The sequence below is a fragment of the Sarcophilus harrisii genome, chromosome 6 (assembly GCF_902635505.1).
Source record: "Sarcophilus harrisii chromosome 6, mSarHar1.11, whole genome shotgun sequence".
In the NCBI taxonomy this organism is placed as follows: domain Eukaryota; kingdom Metazoa; phylum Chordata; class Mammalia; order Dasyuromorphia; family Dasyuridae; genus Sarcophilus; species Sarcophilus harrisii.
The window spans coordinates 118899627-118924510 of NC_045431.1; the positions used below are offsets into that span (position 1 = coordinate 118899627).

Below are 24884 nucleotides of genomic sequence, written 5' to 3' on the forward strand. Positions count from 1 at the left end.
TTGACTTTTGGATGATTTTGAATCATCTACATTTTGAAGGCAATGGGAATCAATTTCTGATCCATACAATCCATACAATTACCTTTCATCTTTAGATTGAGACTCTATAGGTTCCTTACAGAAGTTCCAACAAAAATTAGAAGCTAGATGGCACAGTGGATAGAACATTGGATTTAAAGTTGGGAAGAACTAGGTTAAAATCCTGCTTTAGACAGTTATTGTGTGATTCTAGGGAAGTCACTTAATTATTCTAGGGAAATCACTTAATTGCTGCCTACCTCATATTCCTCATCTGAAAAATGAAAGTAGCATTTTCTTTACAGGATTGGTATGAGGATTTTTAGCTTTCTGGGTTTTAGCTTACTTATCTGTAAAAGCAGGAGGTTGAAAACTAGATTGCCGCTTGGCTCTTTCAAAATCTATATCTTTGTTATCAGGGTACTGTGATCTTGGAAATGTTTGGATTACAGTATGATTACAGATTCTAAAAGGAATGAAGAGAAAGACAGGGATCAAGAAGAAAGTTTGGCATCTTTCTTTGTGATTGAATTTCCAGAAGAGTAGTATGTGTGTTTTTTGATACATGGATGAGTGGGGTGGATAAAGATTCTAGTATGGAAGTCATAGAATTAGAGCTGGAAGAAACAAGCTATCCAGTGTGATTTTCCAAGAAATGGTTATCCATCCTCTAGCATTCACTTCCACAACAACCCTAATTAGCTCTTCCCTATTTTGAATTGAAATTGATCTCCTTGTAACTCCACCTGTTAGTCCTAGTTCTTACCTTTGGGACCAAAGAGAAGACATCTAACCCCTTTTCTATATGACAGCTCTTATATATGAAGACAGCTGTCATATCTCCCCACCCACAAAAACTCTTTTATAGGCTAAATATCCTCACATGGCATTTTAAAAAACCCATTCTTTCCTCCAGATGAACATCACTTTTGTAAGGTAGAAAATGGGATATTCAAGAGTAAAAGATGAAAAAGGAAAAGGGCTTACAATTTTGTCATAAGAAAAAGAATGTCCTTCTGTAGCAAGGGATTTAAAACAACTTAAAAGTAAGGACACTTATGTTGCTGTTGTTGGTTGGCAATTTTTCAGTTGTGTCCAATTTTTGTGATCTTATTTGTTTTCGTTTTTTTTTTTTTTTTTTTTTTTTTTTTTTTTGACAAAGTTACTATAGTGATTTGCTATTTCCCTCTCCAGTTCATTTTTACATATGAAGAACCTCAGGCACGCAGGGTTTAAGTGACTTGCTTGGGATCACACAGCTAATCTGTCAGGCTAGATTTAAACTTCAGGATATGAGTCTTCTTGAATCCAATTCCAGCACCCTAACCATTGTTCCATCTAGTTCTTCAAATAGTTCTAAAGCTTTTTAGATCAAGTTTAATCCAGCTATAAAAGATATTGGAGAGAATATGCACATAAATTCTTGTAAGTAATATGTACTCGGCCCTGCTACTCTTTTGAAAGAGATGCCTACTTTTGAGGCAAAAAAAACATCATGTGCCAGATGTTTTAATAGAAAATGCTGTAAATACTAGTTGAAGAATAACTCAGAAACAGATTTATGGTGGCTTGCTCTAAAGTCTATCTCCATGTTTGCAACAACAAAAGAGACCAAGATAAACACATTTTCATTTAGTTTATGTGATCAAATAGGATACAAATACACAATTCTTCTTCAAGATAACATGTCATTAAATACCAGGAAGAAAAGCTAAGTGTACTCCAAGCAAAATTTATTAGAAGTCTATTCAAGAAAAAAAACACAGACCTTTGCTTGTAAGAATTCAATTACCTGAAAGCCAGGTGTGAAAAAAAATTATTTCCCCCCTTCTTTTTAAAATCAGATAGAGTAGAAACAGCATTTTTCTTAAATATTACAGGCAACAGATATTGAAGTATTTTTTTAAATCATAAATGGCATCAAAGGTAGTTTACTAATCATCCTCGGCAAAGCTGCATGCGGCTGACCTAGCTGTGAGCCCCAAAGCCTTTGCAATAGAAATCTTGTCATGACTGCAGCATTAAGAAGGGTAGGCTGCGCAAAGGTGTTTCTTTATCTTCAAACTAATGACATTTCTCTGTAATAAAGATATATACATACATTTCAATTTGGCTGCTAAGACCATTTTTAAAAATTTATAAAATTTTGCATAAAAGCCAAAGAATTGCACTCTCAAAGTAAGCATCATGATTTGTGAGTCAGGAAAACCTGTTGAAAAATTTTTCTTCAGTTACTATAAGTATGGGGTGAGGACTGAAAAGGAATTTTTTCCCATTTGTTACTCAGCTAAATGGTTCTGTACAAAAGAGAGGCAAATATATGTACAATATTTGAGAGGCTATGTCCATTGTGGGGAAAAAAAATCAACCACTGACCACAGGTGAAAAGCCATTTAAAGTCTGTCATTTATAAGGTGCTGAAGAATCCAAATATGAACAGTTCTTGTATAAAGTCATAAGAATTCTTAAGCCAGGTCTCTGAGTGACTGTAACAGAGGCATAACTCACTGCTATTCATTCTTGTGGGTTCAGATTACCAGTTAATCACTATTTAGTATGGTCTTAAGCTCATCATATTTTGGATTTCGAATTTATATGATCTAGAACAAACCATTCATGGAGCCAAGACTTAAACCTATGTCTGCCCCCAAGGTCAGTGTTTTTTCCAGGACCCCATCCTGATAAATTCCAAGATTTGGGTCTCCCAAGGTGCCCAATTTATGATTAGGAAAGATTTTATATAAATACACACACTGGGAGACACAGGCTTAATATACTCCTGTCTTCTAATACAGACACTATTTGGACTTGAACTCTTACAGAAATAAGATAAGTGGTGCATTCAAATAATTTCTTTGTTCATTAAAGGAAAACAAAAAAGCAAAGCAAAAACCTGGATTAATACTTCTGATGTTTCTGAAGTGCTATATATATATATTTATTTTTATAAAATAATGCGTGCCTTGGGAGTCTAACATTTCCATAAATGTGCAACATATGCATATGTATTGTATGTTCATATACAATCATGCATGTATATGTGCACACATATATGCAATATAATAAAAATAAAACCAGTACATAGCTCTTGAAGATACTTTCTGTGAGTATCTTGTTCAAGGGTCTACGTTCAAATGAATCTTTGCACTAACACTGCTTTTATTTAAAATTAATCTGATAAATAAAACTATTATCTCATAGTTCATGTTGCTGATTATAACATTTTTAATATAAAATAGCAATGCAACTTTAGAACACAACACTTTTTTTTGCTGTCCATCTTTTACCTCTTCTTTTTCATAGTAATTACTTAAAGTTGTAAATTTTCTTATCATTTACACTTTTAAAAAGTTAAAAAAAGAAAACCCAAACCAATAAAAAGCCAACTTCTCCAACCCTTAAGGAAAACAGTCCTATTAGAAAATTCAGATGTGATAATAAAATCATGCTTGTCCAAGTGAAGATTCCTACTCTTGCTGAAGATTTTACAATCACTGTGCGTGTTATAACCAGTAAACGAAGGCAAACAATCACTGAATTAAAGTTAAAAATATATCGTCAACTAGAACAAGAGGCAAACTCGTGATGCAGCAAAGTGAAAATAATGTATCCTGCCAAACTAAAGAGGTGGAAATGCAAATATTAGCATGTCCTAAGGAAACACTATCTTCCTGCTGCCTCAGGGGAGGTGATCTGCTAGAGTCTTTGATTAGGGGACCAGAAAATCTTTTCTATGAGATGCTTCTCATTTGGACTCCAGATTTCATCCATTTTGTTTCTATGTATAATACAACTCCAGGTTGTTTTTGTGTTTCAAATTGTAAACGTTTAAAACAGGTAACAGGACTAAGTACAGTTACAGCAAAACCCTCCAGCCTCTTCTCCCAAAGGGGTCATGGCAGCTGTAACACTGCACTGCAAGGATGAAGATGGTGATGATGATGCTTAAAGCCTTCTGTTTGTGAAGCATGGAAACAGAAGTCCTGGGGAGCATGTTTTCCAAGGAATTTTATGTGAATGTATTGCTGAAATACAGCATAAATAAGTAGAGAAAAGAATTCACAGCCTCTTGACATAGTTTCCGGGGAAAGTACCAAAGAATTTGGTTCTTCTTGAAGTTCCTGAAAGTAAGAAGCAAGAAATGAAAGAAGGCATAACAATGAACCATCAATACATGCATGGGGCCTTGAAGACAGTTTTCATACTCAAGGCCTTGCTGGTGATTCCAACACCAGAGGCTTTAAAGAGGAAGGAGGGAAAATCCATTTTAAAACTAAAAACCATCACAATAATTAGGTTCTCTATGTTGCTTGATGTGAAGGACTGGGCCATGTAACTTTGTTCTATTGCTATCTAATTTCACTAATTGGAAATATAACATTTTGGTAATCAATTTCTAAATCTAAGTGAATTGCAATGAGATTTTAGGTATGAGGTTAGCTCTGAATAGTAGGGTGGGATGAAATTTTTTTTGATGGGAAAATGGAGCAGCAGGAAATTGCAAAGAGGAAAATGGGAGAAGTAATGGAGGTATATCTTAAAACCATATCTTCCAGTATAATTCTCCAAATGAGGTGGAAAGCTTGCAGAGTAGTGGTCTACAGCTGGGAGATATAGGAGGTAATACTTGGGCTATGTAACAAGACTGAAACTTTCCCTCTTCTTTTTAAAAATAATTTGGATACCAGGTGCATCACAAGTATCCACATTTTTGTCACCTTATTTATAATGAAGGTCATATCCTTCATTAAAAAATTTTGCTTAAAATCTTAACAAATTAGATTGATTTTAAATGAGTTACACAAAGTCAACATATAAATGAGAAGAAACTGTTGGGGGGTTTGGAAGAAAAGGCATCATTAGTAGATGTGATGTCTAAATTATTAAAAATGTTTCCATGCAATATTTAAATTGAATGCTAAAAGGGTATTATTCATCAATACATTTTGTCTCAAGAACATTCTATCAAAGAATTTTTTTAAAAACAGCAGATGCAATATGTAATTTAGAATTTCCAGCACATTTAAATATAAGCAAGTTAATTAAAAAGAAATATACTTTTTAAAAACTATTCACCTAAATTTGCTATCCCATATTTGATATTTGCTGGTTGCATAAAAACCACAATTGGAAGTGGTCAATAAAGGCTGCAGTCATGGATTTTCTCTTAATTACAGGAAAATGGGTGAAGTAATAGAAAGATGCTTAAATTGGGAATCAAGAGAGTTGAATAAAAGACCTGGCTTTACTCTCCTAGATCTGTTACCAAGAGCAAGTTGCCTTTTCTCCCTTCATCTGTAAAATGGGCACTATAACAGTTATACTACCAATAAGGCTCATAATAAGAAGTGGAGGCAAAGGAGGTTGGTAGTGAGGAAGGACTATGGGTAGAGTAAGGAAAGAGACAAAGGTAAAATAATCTAGTCATTTTTCCATAACTACATATCTATAGATGTGTGTGTATGTGTGTGTGTATATATATATATATATATATATATGTATATGTGTGTATACATGTATACATGTAATGTACAATGTAATATATACAATGTAATATATACAATGTAATATATACAATAAATACAATGTAATATATATATATATATGTCTGTGAGTGTGTGTGTGTGTGTGTGTGTGTATTTGGTTTCCTAAGTATAGTTTTGTTGTCTACCTATACCTTTATTTGTAGCACAATGAAGGTGTTCATTAATGCTTAAATATAATCACTGGAGACCAGGTATGTTAGTATATACTTGTAGTCCCTACTGCTGGGGGGGTGGGGGATGGCTAAAGCTGTTGAATCACTTAAATTCAGAAATTCTGAGGTTAGATAAGAGTATAAAGCTGATCAGGTGTGTGTACTTAAATCTGGCACCAATAAGGTGAGTGCTTTAGGGCCACCACCCTGTCTTGAGGTAGAAAAACAGAGAAGGTTAAAGCTCCTGAGCAAATCAGTCCTGGGATTTGGTCATGTCTGATTGTGATACTTTCAGCCAAATGAGATAGAGGACTAGTCTCAAAAAAAAAAAACCAAAAACAAAAAAAACCCATCATGGGACATTTATCTGTCTGAATAGGCCTTTCGTACATTCTGCTTTTTTGGGGGCATTTATCTTATTCATTAATGAAGGAAATAGCTAACCTTTTATTTGTGTCATGGCCCCAACTGGCAGCATAGTGAAGTTGATAGGTGCTCATGTTAATGCTTTTAAATACACAAAATACATAGAATTACCAAAAAAAAAAAAATCCAATTTTAATTTTTTTTGAACCAAGATTATAAATCCCAGGGTTAGAACTTCTGGACTAGCCCAACAACCCAGATCTGAGCTGAATTCCTTCTGCTAAAGCTTGGAACTTCTGAGCTCAAATAATTAGTCACTATCACAGCAGTAGGGACTACAAGTATGTGCTACCATAACTAGGCTCTGTGATTATTTTTAACCATTTACTAAACACTTTCACTGTGGTATAGATGTAATAAAATATAGGCAATGTCATCCTTGAGCATTCTTGAGTTGAATTAGAAAAGTCAGAAAAACTACTCAACTCCCCAAAGCTGCAAAGGAAAATCTAGACAAAGGATATTGGAGAATACCTGAAGACAGAGAGAGAGAAATATTGTACATTCCTGATTATCCAGCCTCTACTTGAAATCAGTAAAAAACCAATACTTCCAAGCTAAGCTAACTCTACTTGTAGAAAGATCTAATTGTGAGAAAATGATTTTTTTTTCTTATATCAAGCCCAAAGCTGCAACTTCTAGCCCTTTCCATATATCTATATCTATATCTATATATACATATACACACATGAGAGAAGTCTTAGGGCTTTCCTGATTGACCTTTTGTTGGAGATTATACTGTGAAGACATACTATTGACTTGGAATTGGACTGAGATTTTTTTTTAAGAGAAATTTTCTTAGAATTACATAGTGCATCTGCATTTTTATATATTTAAGAGGTCAAGAAGTGTATGAAGTCAAAGAAAGCATGATTTATCATTCAGGAGAAAACAACAAATTATGCAAAAGTGTGCAAGCAAATTATGAACAAGCAAAATGTATACAAAAAGAGCTGGACACATACCCACAAACCATCCATCATCACATTTCTCCATCACATCAATGACATCGCTCTCCCTGAGCTCCAATTCATCTTCATTCCTAGGAGTATAGTTATACAGAGCCTGAAACCTTAAACAGGACAAATACAAATGCGTGTGTTTAAACAGAGTTCTTTGCACCTTTGCTAAGCTAGAGAAGGAGGTGAAATTGTCACTTTGATTGGAAAAATATCATTCTAACTAAAAACATACTAAGGAACATGAAATTTTAGTCAACATGGAGAGGAAGAAGGTAGAACTCTTCATTAGGGTACTGGGCTGGGACCAGGATTACATAGTTATGTAATTTCACAATTCACGCTATGAAGGGCATTCTGATTTAAATATTTTTGAGTTTTTAAGGCAGGTGCTTGTTTTGTTCATCTGATGACTTTGGTTGTCTCACACAACTTAGATAAAGAAATTAAATGAAAAAAAAAGTTAGCATGATCCATCTACAGAAAATAAGAAAGGCTCTTAGAGAATCAGTGTTTCTGAAGAAGGATATTTAGGATCACATATATATGTGGCATAAATTTTGAAAGATTTAGTTTTCAAAATACATTTTCATTAAGAGAAACCAAATAGTTTAAATATATCTCTTGAGTACCTTTGTGGGATTTGAAAGAGTGTCACTCTGCCAAAAGGGGATGTCATTTAAAAAAAAAACACTTTTTTAATTTCATCTTCATTTCCTATTAAAAATACATACATGTGCATACACCAAAAAAGTCTGCTGGCACATTGGGTGGCCATTCTCTTTGTATTATGCAATGACCTAAATAAGACCTGCTTATAGATGGATGGGTTGCAACTTATACCAGTGGAATGAAGGTCCACACTATTGAAAACATACAGCCATGAAAGTATTTTATCTTAATAAATTTATAACCAACTAGAGTTTGTGGAATAGTCTCAGTGGGGGGAAAGCCTTATTCCAGACAGTACATTTTATGCTGGTTTATGTATGGATTACAGACCAGGATGAAACAATGGAAAACAATGGATTTTAAATGTTCATTGATTAATCCAATGCAAAATAGCCTAAAGCTACATGTTTCATGTTATATAAGAATTACAAATATTTTTTCCTCCCCACCTCTTTCACACTTTTGAATAATTCCTTCATATCCCCCCCCCCCAAATAATTAATTGAACACTACCATTCCCCAGAATTCCACATTTCTTGAGAGGTTATAATAGAAGCATTAATGAAAGAGCAATAAAGAATTTGGGGATCCTAGTACCACCATCTTACAGAAGAAATTTATAAACAAGATGAAGAATGGTATCTTAAAAACCAAAAATACAATATCTGAGATGGCCAAGGAGAAACTGGTACATAATTAACATGACTGTGTTCATCTGGAAGCCAGTTTTATATGGCTAAAATATATCTTCCCCATGGAGAATGAAAAAAGAAGTCTTTAATTCTCACAAATTGTTATGCAGCTAAAAAAATAGGAAGATCATAGATTTGGACTTGGAAGAGACTTTAGATGTTACATGTTTCAGTTCCTTAATTCTACAGCTGAGGAAATGAAGGTCCAGAGGGAATAGGAGGCTTGCACAAGATTATACAGCTATTAAGTGGTAAGACTCAGTCTAGAAACTACATCTTCTCTGGCCAATGTTCTTGTCCCTACTCTGCAGTCTCCTCTGGCAGCATTCTCACAAGACTGCTATTTGCAGTCCCTCAATTAATGGTAGGTAAAAATAAGGGCAGCTTTGGGGGATCATTTGGCACTGAGAAAATGGACACTAATGATTCTGACAATGCCGAGATGATTTAGGAATGGGAAAATTAATCATTTATAATTGTTCTTATTACTTATAATTGATATCCATTATATTTGTTATTATTATTAATTATATATGTTATATATATATTAATTAAAATTGTTCTTTAAGTGGGAAAATAAAATTCTGTTAAAATAAGGGGAAAATGCTTTTGAGATTCAGGACCTAAATATAATCATTTGTATTTTAGGGCACTGACATATTAACTTACTCTCAAATGTGTTTACTATTCTATATTTCAGTAGTACAACATTCCCTGGAGCTTTTCTGAACAGAAGTGTGGACTACTAGTGGCTTGGATAAGGTTAAGAGGTCAGCCTTACACATAGATGGATTAGATTGCCACTCATATGGTATATTCAAAAGGAAATGCAAAAAGGTTTCTTTCTTTCTCCAAATATACTATTTTGTTCTTGACACCTAAAATTCTACCATTCTATCATTCCTTTGGTTTGTTTGGTTCCCTACTAAAATGAAAATATACTGAGAAGAGGTAATGCTAAAAGCTTTATTATTCATTCCTACCTTATGGCAAACTATTTCATTATATTGTTTCCTAAAAGCTGATTTTCAGTATTTGAAAAAGGAATGGGAAGGCACTGGCTGCCTTTGATTGGGGAGATGGTGCAGAAGAGGTAAAGGACTGGGATTTGGAGCTAGAAGACTTGGATTCAAATTCACACACTAATTGTGCTACTGTGGGCAAACCATATTTCTGGGCCTGTTTCCTCATTTGTTAAAGAAGTCAGGGGTTGTAAACATTTTGAGAGGTCACAAACTTCTTTGGAAAGCTGGTGAAGACAATCTCTTCTTAGAATAAAATTGATCATTTATATTCATAATGAAGACATTGATCAGCCAATGTACAATTTTGCCCATCAAATGGCTTGTTTTTTTGAATAAATGACCTAAAATAGTTATCTCTGAAGCCCTATGGAAAGTCTCTTGATATTTCCAGTGGATGTTAAGAGTTTGGGGTGAAATTAGTTTGGATAAATAAAGGGAAAAACACTCAGAATTTTGAATAGTGCTCTCTGCTTTGGAAAGTGACCCCAATCTAACAATATCTGAATATGTTGTCATTGTATAATCTCATATTATCCTCTTTGGTGAGGGCAGAATGTTTCTGAGTCATCAGTTTGGCACTATTGTGTATTTTTTTTCCTGAGGCAATTGGGTTAATTGATTTGCCCAGGGTCATACAGCCAGGAAGTATTAAGTGTCTGAGGTTAGATTTGAACTCAGGTTCTCCTGACTTCAGGGTTGGTGCTCTATCCATTACACCAACTAGCTGCCCCTGTCGTGTATTTTCCAAAGTGCTTGAAATTGTATTGCTTTCCTCTGGGCTGATCATTGATTTTTCAGAATGGAAGGATGTGACTGGGCCAATGCTTTAAGACCCTAGGCAATTATATTATTATTATTAATTATTTTCCTGAGGCAACTGGGATTAAGTGATTTGCCCAGGGTTTCATATTTCATAAGTATTAAGTGTCTGAGGTCAGATTTGAATTTACGTCCTCCTGACTTCAGGGCTGGCACTCTATCCACAGCACCATCTAACTGCTCTAACAGCTACATTATTTCAAAGACCAGTTTGCAGGTACAAACTTTGATTTGGTCATAGGATGATGTGTCTGTGTGTTTACTGAAACGGTCCTGCTTTCATTTCTCTCATTACCTGGGAATGTGAGAAAAGAATTGAGGCATCTTCCCAGGAACTTCCTGCTTCTATTAGTGTTTAAATCAAGTCACTTTAAGAAGGGATACTTTCTCTGTGTTGGAGGTTCAGTCATGCTGTAAAAGATTAAAAGGGCTGTCCTGTAAGACATACTGGAGGAAATAGGAATGAGTGGTGGAAAAAGCAGGATGCCTTAAAAGGATATTTTTTCTTTTAGTGAAAAATTTCCCTTATTCCAAGAAAAGGCAAAACTGAATTATTCTTGAATCTTTTAAGACTCAGAACTTAGCTATTCATAAGACTTACTTAAGGAAGGATCTAAATGAAGCCAAGTTCTCCACCTATATTTCATGGAATGTAACTGGGCGGTATTTTTTTTTTAAAACAAATAATGTTTTAATTAGGTCCCAGATACTATTTCCTAAATACATAAATACCCATCTGGGGCTCTATAATTCAATAAACACAAATATTAAATCTGATCGTCAAAAGTATGGCTTTAGTAAGTGGTCAGAAAATCAATTAAATTCTGTGTCCACAGAAAACAATGCCCAATATTCCTTATCACTTAAAAATAGCTACTGGTAAAGCATGAAGAATGGGATAAAACATTTATGCCCCTAAAGAATATTATAATTTACTATTTTCAATAAGGGGCCTCCTTGAAATTGTCTATAAACTGCTCAATAGGAATTTAAAAATGAAAATTAGAAACTGTTCTTAGACAATTTCCAAATTCAGCAAAAATTGCACTCATCACCTTTACTTGCAAAGGCTTATGGATTTTCTTATCAACTTTTTTCTCTTACTAGCTTCTGAGACTATGGAGTTTTAAGCTGAGAGAAGGTTTTCTAGGCTATGGACTCTAGTTGAGGGTGAGGGTGAGAGTTAGGAAAGAGGAGAGTAGGGAAATGAAGGGAACAAACCATAGAGCCAAATCAGAGAGAAACAAGGTGGTATGGTGGAAAAAACACAGACTTTGATATCACTGGATCCCAGCTCTGCCACTAGGCATTCATGTGATTTTGAGCAAATCACTTAATCTCTCTAGGTCTTGGCTTTCTCATCTATTAAAAGAAGAGAGTGTTGAACTAGATCAGCTTGAAGGTCCCTTTCTAGATGAATGATCTAAAATTCATAAAAATGGCTTAATTGCTATTCCTTGGGAACAGGAAGACTATGGTACAGGGATAGGAATATGGTCAGAAGGCTTGAGGCTTACTGAGGATATTATAGTTGATGCTACAGAAGAGATTTTAGCATCTTTACTAATAATTCCCCAGAATTTGGATGAAAAGGGGTTGATATCTCTTTGGTGCCTCCTCCTTCAGAAAGTTTTTCCTGATTCTCTGAGTTGTTAGTTGTCTTTTGCTCCATAGAGTTATTTTTTATTTTTTTATGTACATGAATTTTCTCTCCTGCCCACCCCCAGTATGATAAAACGTCCTTAAGTGCAGAGCTTGTTCTTCATTTTCTTTGTAGCCCTAGTCTTAAAGGTGCATGCCTTGCAAACAGCAGGTGCTTAACTAATGCTTGTTGAATGATGAAAAAAAAAGTAATGAGTAGAAATAAGGGGTAGGAATTCTAGTGAGACTGTCTAGAAACTGCAGGCTAATTTGGTAAATGAGAGAGATCATTTGTTTGTCTATTGTTCCATAAAAGGATCAAAGACATCATGATGGCAATATCTTAACTTGAGAGTAAGTTGCATTTAAGTGAGGCAAAGTTGTACAAAGTCATCAGCCTTTCTCTTTCCTTCAAGATCATCAAAGTCCAGTAATAAGACAAAAATCAAGACGACTGCCAATGGCTTCTAGCATGGATCACTATGGCTGATGTGAAGGGCAGCGTTTCTCAGGCTAAGGAACTAGATGAGCTTGGTTAAATAGCAGCAATTTATAAAAGGCTGCTATTTGGAAAGGGCATCAGAACTGTGTCAGAAATGGGTTCCTCCAATGGGTTATTCTCACTCATCTGTTCTCCCAATAACAAGATGAGCTGCCTGTATTACAATGAAATTGATGCTTGCTAGGAGCCATAATGAGGAAAGAAAACTGACTCTTAATCTTAGGAGAGAGTCTAGCTCAATCATAAAGCAAGGACAAGGAACTCTTCATCTAAGCATGACTTCCTGATGGCATGTAACATTAAAATTATGGAATATAACACAGGTGAAATACAATCAAATTAGATTGCTTATTTGGAGTGAATGGAACTGTCACTTAAAGAAATTTACCATTTTCCCTTATGGCCACACAGATTTTGTATTTGAACTCCCTGGCTATTCCTCCCTTCTTTTGTTAGGGTTAGGGTTATTCTTGAATTTAGAAGAGAAGACGGATACTTACGGTTCCCCCCCACTTTGTATGTTTTCATGAGTAAACCCAGGGCGCTGTGGCTGTAATGAAATGATTTTCAACGTAAAAAAAAAGTATAGTACATTACTAAGTAAAAATTTGGATAATGGCATGGTATTTTTTCTTGACATTTAATATTTCCTGTTGTAAAAAACCAAGAGGAAAGAAAAAGCAAACAATAGGACTATTGCAGGATTAAGAATTGGAATATTTTGAAGGGAATTGTCAAAATTTAACCCAAACAATTGATGTCCAAGATACTTGAAACATGTCTACAATCTAGACTCTTCACATTTTAAAGAACTATCACAAGTCCCATTGATTTTTCAAAGGCCAGGAATATTGCAAAGACGCAGACACTGTACCACTCGAATGGGACAGGATGGACAACAGCATACATTCTTAGTCTCCCGTATATTCTCAAACAAGCAAAAAATAAATCACATTGAATTTTGACAGTAAAGGAGCCACATTCATTCATTATGTTGTTCCTGCACGGACAACATTCTCATGTACAGTACACATGAAAATATCAACTGGGCAGGCACCCCATGCTACATTTGGATTGACACTGTCCCTTTTCAAGGTGAGGAGAACACCATGCAGATTTTAAAGGAAAACAGACGACTTTAAATAGACTGGAACAAACAATATCCAGGTAACATGTAACATTTTACCTTATTAGAGAAATACTGGTAGATATTTCCAGTGCACTGAACCCTCAAAAGAGTTTCCTTTCTTTTTAAACTAAGCATCAAGACCAGTATCTGTAATAGATACTTATAATATTGGAAATGATAAGCCTTAGCATCCTAAATCACTACAAAATTTTTTCATCTAATGGAAAAAAATAGTACTTTTCATCAGTAGGTAAATTCTACACCCATCTGTAATCTCTGAGTGATCTATATCTTCTAGGAAAAATGCTGCATACAGTAATTCATCACACATTTTATATGCATCCTTATGCTGCATGAAACAGGTACACTGTAAACATAAGATATTCTCCAAGTCTGCATGATAGCTTACTGAATACAAATCTTTCATGACCACTGAACTGAAGTAATTAGTTAAATGATCTTCAACATAAAGATACAGCTGGATTTCTGAGACACTTAAGAGTAGATGACTGATAGGCTGTTTAGAGCTTTCCCTGAAAATCTTTATCATCTAGTGGTCCAATTTTATTTAGGACACAAAATATATAAAATAGGTAGGCAAATTGGTGGCAAAGTCATTATAGTAATAGAGTAAGAGTCAGGAATACCCAATTCCAAATTGGGCCTCAAACACTTACTAGCTCTGTGACTGTGGCAAGTAAGCTAACCTCTCTCTTGCCTCACTTTCTTCATCTAAATAGTAATATTTACTTCCCAGGGTTGTCAAAAATGTAAACTTTTTAAAGCATTTTGTAAATGATAGGTATCCTTAAAAACACGGGGAAATGATGAACTATAGTGGTTTCTTTTAGCTCAATGATGAAATGACTTAACAATTTCTTTCTATATAACATGTGAATAATAAAGCTCTTCTGTTCTAAGTAGTTTTATTCAAATCATATAATGTATAGAAGAGCCTCTGTAATGTACATAACTAAATGTTGCCGTGGGTAAAAATTAAGGTCCCAACTCTGAGTGGGCTCAATTGTAGAGAATGCCTCTCTAAAGGTAATTGTACAGTGCCCCCCACATTAGTAGGATTTGATGTTTTTGAATCCTAAATAGCATAAATACCTTAGAAGAGCTGATTTTTGAAATTACTATTATTTTTTTGCTCCACTGTCTGCCTATGAGGCAAACCACAAAGGAACTATAAGACCTGGAGAGTGGAATAGAAGAATTCAATGAACAAATCATCTATCTCAAAGGCAGGAAATGAAAAATATGACTTCTTGCTATCCCCTATTTTACTACCACAAATCACTGTTACACTATCAATATCACATAATGATTAATGTTATGAAAAATGTCATCATTATTTTTAAGGTCAAATTGTGACTGACAACTACCAGCAGTTACAAATTGTAGCAGAATAAATTCAATATATTTTCATTTGCTTCTATTATATACAAATATAACACTGTAATACACATACATATATGTCCAAGTCGTTTATTTATTTATTTTTATTTTTAAAATTGCATGAAATACAATTTTACAACTAGTACCTAACCTAACTAGCTACCTAACAATTTTAGAACTAGTATCTAACCATCCACAAAAATTTCACCTAATTAAGAAACAATGTTTACCATAATGTACAATTTACAAATTGAATAAAAAAGAAACTATCTTATTTTTGGTTTATTTCTTTAATCGCTAATGCTAATGAAACTAAAGTCATAAAATCAAATTGCCAACCACAAAAAGCAACCCAGCAGAGAGAGGAATGGGAGGGAGAAGAGGAAAGATTTTTCATAATTTCTATTTTATAGCTATGCTATAATTGCTAATCACTGTAATTCTATTAGTTTAATTTCTTTTTAAATTCTTTCAATTTATCTCACTTGGAGGTTCAGGTTTATTGTTTTTCCCTTTTGATTCTAAAGTCACTATTTTTTTTTCGTCTATGAAAACTGATTAGCTGTATTCTACAGGCTTCCTTGATGTTTAACCCTGGGCTGTCTTTCCTTTACATTAAAAAAACAAACAAAAACTTCCAATCCTTCCATGGATCTTAAAGAATTCTTTTCTTTTGTCATTGTATGCTACTGGATTCATTTACCTATATAGGTCAAATTGTTGCAGTCTTTGATGGGAAATATCTTTGAATATCTTTCAAAGGAGAATATCTGCCTTTTAGTTCCAATTACTCACTGACTCACTGACTATCTCTCCACTTAGTTGTATAGATAACACCTCAAACTAAAACTGTCCCAAACTGAAATCATCATTTCTTCCTATCACACCCAAATTGCTCTTACTCTAACATTGCCATTTAAAAAAATCAATTCTTTCCCCATTACCCAGGCTCAAAACTTATCTGCCACTCATAGGTTCTGAATAAATTCTATTCTAGGGTTCTGAAGGAATCTGTAACATGATAGCTGAACTGCTGTGAGAGATCTCTGAAAATACACAGTGCTACAGGGTCTAGAGACAAGTAAATGTTCTATCTTTCCAAAAGAAAAAGAATGTGGACTGTTCAAATTGGAGAGCTTAAGCATGAGTTTTAGAAAATTCTAGAAGTTAAAAAGATAGTTTGAGAGCAGTTAAAAAGAGAACAGTGTTTACTGAGTGCCCAAGTGGATCTCTTAAAAATAAATTACATTACAGGTAGAGAACTTGGAGAAACGGTTGATTCATTGGATATAAGGAATCCCACAGAGACCTTGATGTGACAGGATGAAAGGCTCCATATTTAATAAGATCATATTTAGAGGGAAAATATAGAAAATCCTCCCCTTAATTACAACACAGTTGTACAAGTAAATATAGGGAAAAATATGGCTAGACTAAAGTTCACATGAAAAGAATTTGGAGATTTTAGTAGACTGTAAGTTTCTTGTGAATCATTAGTAGAATTTGATAGCCAAAAAGGTTAATGAAATTTCAGTTTATATTAACAAAGGTATAGTGTCTAGATGAAGAGAGGAGATTGTGTTATTGTATTTACCCTGGTCAGAAACATCTGGAATATATTTTCTTCCGGGCACCACATTTTCAGAAGGATATCGACAAGCCAAAGGAAAGTACCAAGAAGGGTGTAGGTATACAAGCTATGTCATGCTTGTTTAAAAAAACTTGGGACATTTAGCTTGTAAAAAAGACTGCCTTGTAATAACTTGACTGCTGGAAGAATATCCGACAAAATTTATTGTATTTGGATGTTCTTATATTTTAATGTGAAAGAGTGATTAGATTTATTTGGCCCTAGAAGTCAGAACTAGGAAATTCTAGGAGCAAAGGGTAGGGGAAGGATGCGTCTTTACCTCAGCACAAGGAAAAATTTTTGAACAATTAGATAACAAAAAAACCCCCAGAATGGCAGAGGAGGATGTCAGTTTGAATTCCACTTATCTGGTTTCCTCAACTGCATGCAGAATGAGAAGATAATACCAGATAACTATGAAGTCCTTTCAAGCTCTACATAGTTCCCCACCAATATAGATCTTGAGTTGGAGGTAGTATAACTATTTGTTGAGGATGTTGTTGAGGTTATCGTTCAGCTATGGGTGAGACTGTCATATTTCTGAAGTTGAATCATGAGGATCTATGACTTTCATTCCTCCCCTAGTCCTGACAGCAATCAATGACCAAATTTTTGTTGCGTCTTCCTCTAAAAAAATCTATCCATCTCATTATTTCTACTTCCTCTGTAAATATTGTACTTCATTTCCTCATTTTCATTCATTTTCCTCATTGAAATCCTTCCATTTGCTCAGAAATATTCAATATTTCCTTATGATCTCCTAAAGACATTTCCTTCCCTGATATTCAAAGTCATCCATAACCTGCCTTGGTTCAACCTTTTTGTTATTATTTGCTTTATATTCCCAACATACCCAAATCCCAACAAACTCAACTAAGGACTATTTCCTTTTCTTGTCCAGCTTTCTATTACTTTTGCACCCTTGTTTATCTTTTCTCCCATATCTTGGATTAAGACTTTCCTTGACACCATTCGTCACCCCATCCTTCATCAGTTTAAATCCCTCCCTTCCTTTAAAGTCTTAGTTCAGATATCACTTTTTCCACAAAATCTCTCCTAATATCCTTAAGCTGGAATTTATCTTTCCCTCTTCAAATTTCTCATATCTCTGTTTAGATCATTCCTTTGCTCTTTTATCACTTTCTGTTTTCTGGTAACTCATGCTATGACTCATCCCTCCTATTAAAAGGACTCCGTCCTATTTCATTTAGGACTTAGCATAATCACTTGCACAATATAGATACCCCTTAACTAAACATCTGTTGAGTTAAATCATACTGAGAGACATTCAAAAACAGATTCTGATCAAGTTTTCTTCTTTGGGGGACAAGTAGGAGGTCTTGACCAGAAGATTTCATTGCTATAAGTAAATGCTGGGGAATTTATCAAAGCAAACTAATACCTGCTCTGCAACTTATAATGTTAATGTTATTTGGGACCCAAGGGACTCAATCACTTTCCCAGAGTCTTATTGTCATTATTGTCATATTGTCCATATGGGTTGAGACTTGAAACCAGATTTTTCAACTACTAGAGTAGCCATCTGTGCATAACACCAAACTGGATGACTGAGCTTATCTTTACTAATTTGAATGGCCACTCTTTAGTCTCTATTTGGGTAATTCAGAAAACCCACCTTAATAGAAGATGATTAGTTATGTAACACTGGGAATCAATTTGTCTCGTTCTCTTCCTTCAGTATCAAGCAGTACTAACAATTACTTAAGAGACAGAATTACATAGTGAATAGACATCTGATTTTAGGGTCTGAAACATCTGTTACATTAATGAAATAAAATATGACCACCATTTGAATGGATGAAATAGACAGTTTTAGTGGAAATTGGGAAGATTTGTATGAACCGATGAAGCAGAAAGTAAACAGAATTAGAAGTTATATGATGACAATATTATAAAGAAAAACTAACTTTGAGAGACTGAAATTTTGATTAATGTAATGATAGACATGATTCCAGAGTACTGTTCAGTTGTTCTCGGCTCTTTGTGACTCTGTGGAAAATGGGGTTTTCTGGGCAAAGACACCAGAGTGGCTTGCCATTTCCTTCTCCAGTGAATGAAGGCAAAGGTTAAGTGACTTATACATGATCACACAGCTAGGAAGTATCTGAGTTTGGATTTGATTCCTGATTCCAGCTCTGGCACTTTATCCACTGTATCCATTTAGCTGCTTCAGAGGTAATGAACTTAAATAGCAGAATGAGAGATTCTGTTGGGAATCTGTTGCTTCAGCATGCATTTTTGTTATGAGAACTTTCCTTTCTGTTTTTGTGCATTGGAGGTGGGGTGGAAAGGAAAGAAAAAAAGATACTTGTTAAGTAGAAAAAAATAATAAAGTTATATAAAAATATATATATTAAGGATGTGCGCTCAGGCATGTATGTAATTTTATATATTCATATTATGTATTACGTAATATTATGTATTATGTATTTATGTTCATATAAACAAATAAAATAAAAATAGGCTTCATGCTTAAAATTATTTGTAATATATTGCCCTAATAATACATTTTGTTTTAATCATTTATTAGTAGAGTATTGGAAAAATTAAATAAATATAAAAGTAATAATATAAATCATAACAAGAACATATAAAATTAAGGTCTCCCATGCCTGGAATGATTTCCCCCCCCAGCCATCTTCCTCTTCATCTGTTGGAAAAAATCCATTAGTATAATGAAAATACTGACATTTTCAGATTCAGCAACTCTTAAAACTTTCTACTAAGTAAAAGAGAAGTGACAATAGGGATTTGTGAAATCAGAATTCATTGAACTATGTTCCCACTTCCAACTTTCAGATTGGTTCATTGAAATTAAGGATATCCACTGACTCCCTAACAAAGGAACCAGTGGGGGGAGTCAATAAAAAAATATATAGGTTCTAGAATCAGTGGATCTGGGTTCAAATCCCACTCTTGTCCTTTGGGACCTGCAACAAGTCTCAGCCTTCCTGGGCCATAGTTATCTCATTGTGAAATGAAGAGCTTCGGCCATATGCCATACGAGCTCCAGTTCAAGGATTCTAGGAATACAGAATAACATGTATGAAAAAGGAGCTGAATGACTTTGATTTTTTACTTGCTCTAATTAAAAAAAAGTTAATGGTTTCTGCCATGGTCTTATATTTTCAGAGCTTATAATTATATAACTGTGGAGAAAAACTCTTATTGTAGAGCTTCCTTTTTTCATTTTTTTTAAAATTATGGGATGAGATATTATATTTATTTCCTTCCAAGAAAAGATGTTCATACTCTGCCTGAATATTCCCACTAATAAATTCAAAGCTAATGTTATCATTATTTAATTTGCTGTGAATCTGCCACAAATATCCCTAATATTATCTTTTGATACCTTCCTCTACGGTCCCTATTACATCTGTGGACATTGTCTTTTTTTAGCCCCAAATTCAAGGAGGACCTTCTCAAGAACAGTATATTGCACCATCTTTCATTTCACATTCTCTTCTATCTGAATAGTCCAGAGCCAGCTGAGTTGCTTTCTAGCTGTGGTTCTATCACTGCCTTGCTGTGCAATGTTGAGAAAAATAAAGTATCATGAGGTTTTAAGATTTGTCCTTCTGTAAAATAGGAATAACGCTGTCCTACCAGGAGGTTGCTAGATTTTGGTATTTCTTGTCAGTGTTAGGGGGAAAAGTTACTAAGAGTGAAGAAGGCTGCCTTTGAGGGTGGTGCATTCCCTTTCACTTGAGATCTTTAAGGAAAGACTAGAGGACCACCTTGGGGGTACAACCGTAGAGGATATTCCTGTTCAGCTCCAGCTCTGAGGTTCTCTGATCCTTTTGTCTGGCATAATTATTGCAGGGTGAATAGCGAATGGGCATTATTGGCAGGAAGACATGGATTCAGGTTCCGTCTTTGACACAGAGTGGCTACGTGAACCTAGGAAGTCACTTAACCTCTTACTGTCCCCAGGAAAATCTCTAAGGCTATAACACAAGAATAGCATTCACATGGTGCTTCACTTGGCCAGCCATAAAGTGCTAGGGAAATGCCGGCTGTAATTATTATTACAAAAGGTATAGAGAAGTTATAGACTTGTATTAGGAAGAAGGAGTTTCCACAATCCCATGAAATGATGGTCTCCATCTCAGGGAGTGCTGGGATCACTATCATTCACCAAAATATATCCATGGTATCTGAACTTTACCGCCATCTATTGGAGTTCAGAGACAGCTACATGAGAGACAACTGTTTTTGGGACTCTCCCAGCAAACTCCCTGCAGACTAAGTCAGAATGGGAACAGGACGTTTTCGATTAGATATTTTAAGGAGCAGACTGTTTGGCGGATTAGATAGCCATCTCTCTTCCCGTCCTGTGCCCTCCCCTCTTTCCTATTTTAACCATCTTGTAGAGGTATTTCTATTACTCATAACCTCCTGGCTGTTTTGTAATTAAAAATAGAACAATATACATTTGTGATATTTAGCATGGATCATATGTACTCTGAGGCTAAGAAAATGAACTTTTCGGTTAATATGGGGAACTTCCATGCTGGTTATATTTTAAAGGAGAAATAGACTTTTTTTTCCTTATTGGTCAAAATGAGACCTCGAATGACCTATTACTTTCATAGGTACAAAATGTCTCACAAAGGTCATTACTTTCATAAAAATAATTGTTTTTTTAAACAGAAAAGAAACAGTTATTAGGAGAGGAATTCGTTCTAAACATAGGTCACAGTAATTTTATGCTTCCTTGTTATGGTTTATGTCAACATCTTTATTATTTTATATTGTTAATTTTCACAATTGCCCATTAATAAATGGCATGCTGGAAGCAAAGGTATATTTATGGTCCAACAAAATTTCTCTTAATTTTTTTCTTTTTTCTTTTGGCTCAGTAAGGTCTACCAGCTGTTGTTATTGACACTGGTTTTAACTACATATGAACTTTCAAAGCCAGATAACCAGCGTCTGAAGGAAGCCTAGGCATGAAATCATTGTTTTAAAAATAAAACAGACTCTACTCCTTCTAAAATTATTAGGTACAGTTCTGTCAAAAGTTACTTAGCACAGCCTGTCTCCAAGCTGTACCAGTATAGTAAGGGATTCTAAACTTTAAGAATAAACATTTGTTTTATGGATCTGATATTAAAATTTTTAAATAGCTTTTAAGAAGGTTTAAAGTTTGCAGAGGACAGCTAGTGACAGTGGCTAAAGTAGCAGGCCTAGAGTTCAGGAAGAACTGATTTTAAATATGATCTCAGATACTAGCTGTGTAACCCTTGACAAGTCACTTAACCCTATCTGCCTCAGTTTCTTCATCTGTCAAATGAACTAGAGAAGGAAATGACAAACCACTACAGTATCTTTGCCAAGAAAGATGCAAATAAAACAACTGAACAACAAAGTTTTCAAAACAAAATCCTTTTTCACTGAATGCCAATTCTAGTGCAATCATATTATGATTAAATGAAATTGTCCATATGATCACAGTCTTCCTAGGTTTGCTTACTTTCCTTTTAAAACTAAATTAAATTAAATTAATTTAAAACTAAATTAAGAATAATATAATTTGTCATAAAACCTATTAAGAAAAATTAGACTATTTAATGTCATATGTAGCATACAAATTTAATCTACTCTGCAACAATCTGGAAAAACAAATTTCAAGGTGGCTGGATTATCAACTATCTGAGAACCTAAGGTCTCAATGGGTCCTAGAACAAGGTAGCATTTCTCTGATGGCTCCTGCCAACCATAAGAGGAAACTTTTGTGTATGGAATTCTTTACTTCTGAGTCCCATCTTCTGCCAGGGTCAGAAAAAGGGATCATTAAGATTGAATTTGTATTTCTTTGGCATAGATGATTTAATGGTAAACAGAATGGAGTTATTACAAAATTGCTAAAAGCAAAATCATAAAAATGAATACATGTCAAAATTAAACAAAAATAGAAGAAGAAACATTATCAAAGTCAAAGTCTCTTGCAGTTTTGAGTTGGGGGAAAAGTAAATGCCTAAGTAAACCATTTAATTTAGAACTTGCTATGACTGATATTCGAGCAATGATTTAAGACTAAAACTGGTGACCCTATGATGGTGATAGAAACACAAACCTGTGGAAATTAACAACTCATTCCCTTGACTGTATAATTCTATTTTAGATGAATATTTAGAATCCATTCATTTAAAAAAATAGTAAATTAATGAACAGAATATCTAATGGGAAATAATGTGCACTTTCATTTAAATTAAGGTTATTGTAATATAGAAAGACTGAGAGAACAGATAACTCCTTAGAAATACTATTCCACAATGAAGGCACAAGAGAACAGAGCTTAGCTCAGTATAGTGACAAAATATTTTGAGAAAAGAAGGATGCATTAGGAAAAAATTCTAACAAATGGGACATCAACCAAAGAAAACATGCAGAAAACAAGATGCAACATATGAATTAAGAAAGGTCCAGTTCATGTTTTGTTTTCTTGTCTTAGAAATCAGTATCTTAGAGAACACACAACAAACAACAAAGCCTGGAACAGATAAAGAAAACCATATTCTTGGTGCTTATTTACTTACTAATATGGTGTAGAACTAGTGGCAAGAGTGCTGGATTCATAATATCTATCCCAGTTCTTTCCCTTATCAACTGTAAGACCCTGAGCAAATCCTTGTGCAATTGTGAGCATGAATTTTCTCATCTGTAAAATGACAGCATTGTAAAAGGCCATCTCTATGGTCATTAAAATCTTATGTAAAACTCTGCTTTTACTTGATTAAATGGCTAATGGGAGGAGAAGAATTTGAATACTACCAAGCATGCTTTCTTTTAAAATGTAGTATACATAAGCACAATTGAACTTTCTTAGATCTATAAGTATCTTCATCTTGATTTAATAGATAAAATTTATATATTGCTTTATATATGTTATCTCAGTGACTCTATGAGGTAGATGCTATTGTTATTCCCATTTTACAGATGAGGAAAGGAAGGTAGACAAAGGTTAATTAATTGGCCCAGAGTCACACAGCTGGTATATTTCTGAGGCTGAATTGGACTCAGATTTTCCTATCTCCAACACTCTAGCTGACCAATGTGCAGGACTGAACACTAATGGGGAAACATTGAAACAGCGAGAATGGGGAAGGCTGTTTCACACCTGGGGTGTGAGGGACCCTACCCTGTGTGAATTGCTGTGACCTCTGACAGGTGGGCTGCAGGATCTCCTAGACATCACTGGACTACGAGGAGGCTTAGCCATTACAAATATCTCTCTTTTTAAATCAGCCTGAAAAAACCACAAAGAGGGTGGTCAGTTCCCTTCACATGCACATACAGCAGACATGCTTAAAAAAACTTTGAAAATAAAAAAGCACAGCAGCACCCCTCTCCCACAGAGTAAGAGTTCCCAGTACTTGGGCTATTGGCAAAAGTCATCCTTCTGGTGTGTTACTGGGTAGCTAAAGCTTTCAGGGCTCACAGAATATTCCAGGGAAAAATTCACAGCACAATATTTGCATACATAACCATTTGTTGGGAAGGGCAGAAAGCTGAGAACTCACAGAAGGAATTTTGCCCATAGCAAATGCATTAAAAATGAGTTTGTTCATCTATTGATTGATTTCCTCATTGCCTTGTTTGAATGGAGAAGTAGGAGAGAAAGATACTTCCCTTGATATATAGGTTCATCCTGAATGCCAGATGTCTGTAGGATGTAAAACTCTTTTAATAGAGGAAAATAATTTTCTCCTTGGAAAAAAGGATAAAAGTACAATGGAGTGCTCAAAATTTCTATATTTTAAAACTATTTTGATAACAACTTCATAATGTCAGGAACACTCTTCCACAGGGATTCAGACTTTTGCACTGATCCTTTTGGAAAAAGCCATAATGAAAGCCTTTCTAGTAGTTTATTTGAGATAAATGCCAATAATTTGGAAATGCTGGAAGAAAACTGCCAAAGAAAGATCTCTAGAATGAAAAGACTTGGATTCTGGTACAGCTTATACTAAGTACTAGTTGTGGCAAGTTACTTTTTCTCCTCTCTAGATTTCCGTTTCTCCCCTCTATAACATTAGGGGACTGAACTAGGTAAGTGATATCTAACTCAAGTAGAAAGGAGGATGTTAAACCATAGTAAGGATTCTAGAAGATCACATATTAACTTAGAATAAAACTATTAACATCTATATTCCACTGTGTTTTTTATTTATTTTGTTAACTATATCCCAATTACATTTTAATCTTATTTGGGTAGCATTTAGGAATATTGTTTGCCTATTATTTC

General features: G+C 34.6%; 1 protein-coding gene across 43 annotated transcripts in view; it reads right to left on the reverse strand.

The window, feature by feature from the left end:
- Positions 1-1636: 1636 nt before the first annotated feature.
- SORBS2 (sorbin and SH3 domain containing 2) overlaps positions 1637-24884 on the reverse strand; it is a 423285-nt gene continuing 400037 nt past the window's right edge. For 26 of the 43 annotated variants that reach the window (XM_031943203.1, XM_031943204.1, XM_031943208.1 and 23 more), the window contains 4 exons: positions 23778-23885; positions 12953-13002; positions 7108-7214; positions 1637-4139 (listed from right to left, as the gene is read on the reverse strand). In XM_031943203.1, coding sequence (XP_031799063.1) covers positions 4078-4139; positions 7108-7214; positions 12953-13002; positions 23778-23885 — 327 coding nt within the window. In that variant the 3' untranslated portion in view covers positions 1637-4077. The remainder of the gene's footprint in view (positions 4140-7107; positions 7215-12952; positions 13003-23777; positions 23886-24884) is intronic. The other 17 variants (XM_031943221.1, XM_031943231.1, XM_031943233.1 and 14 more) reach the window with 3 other exon arrangements.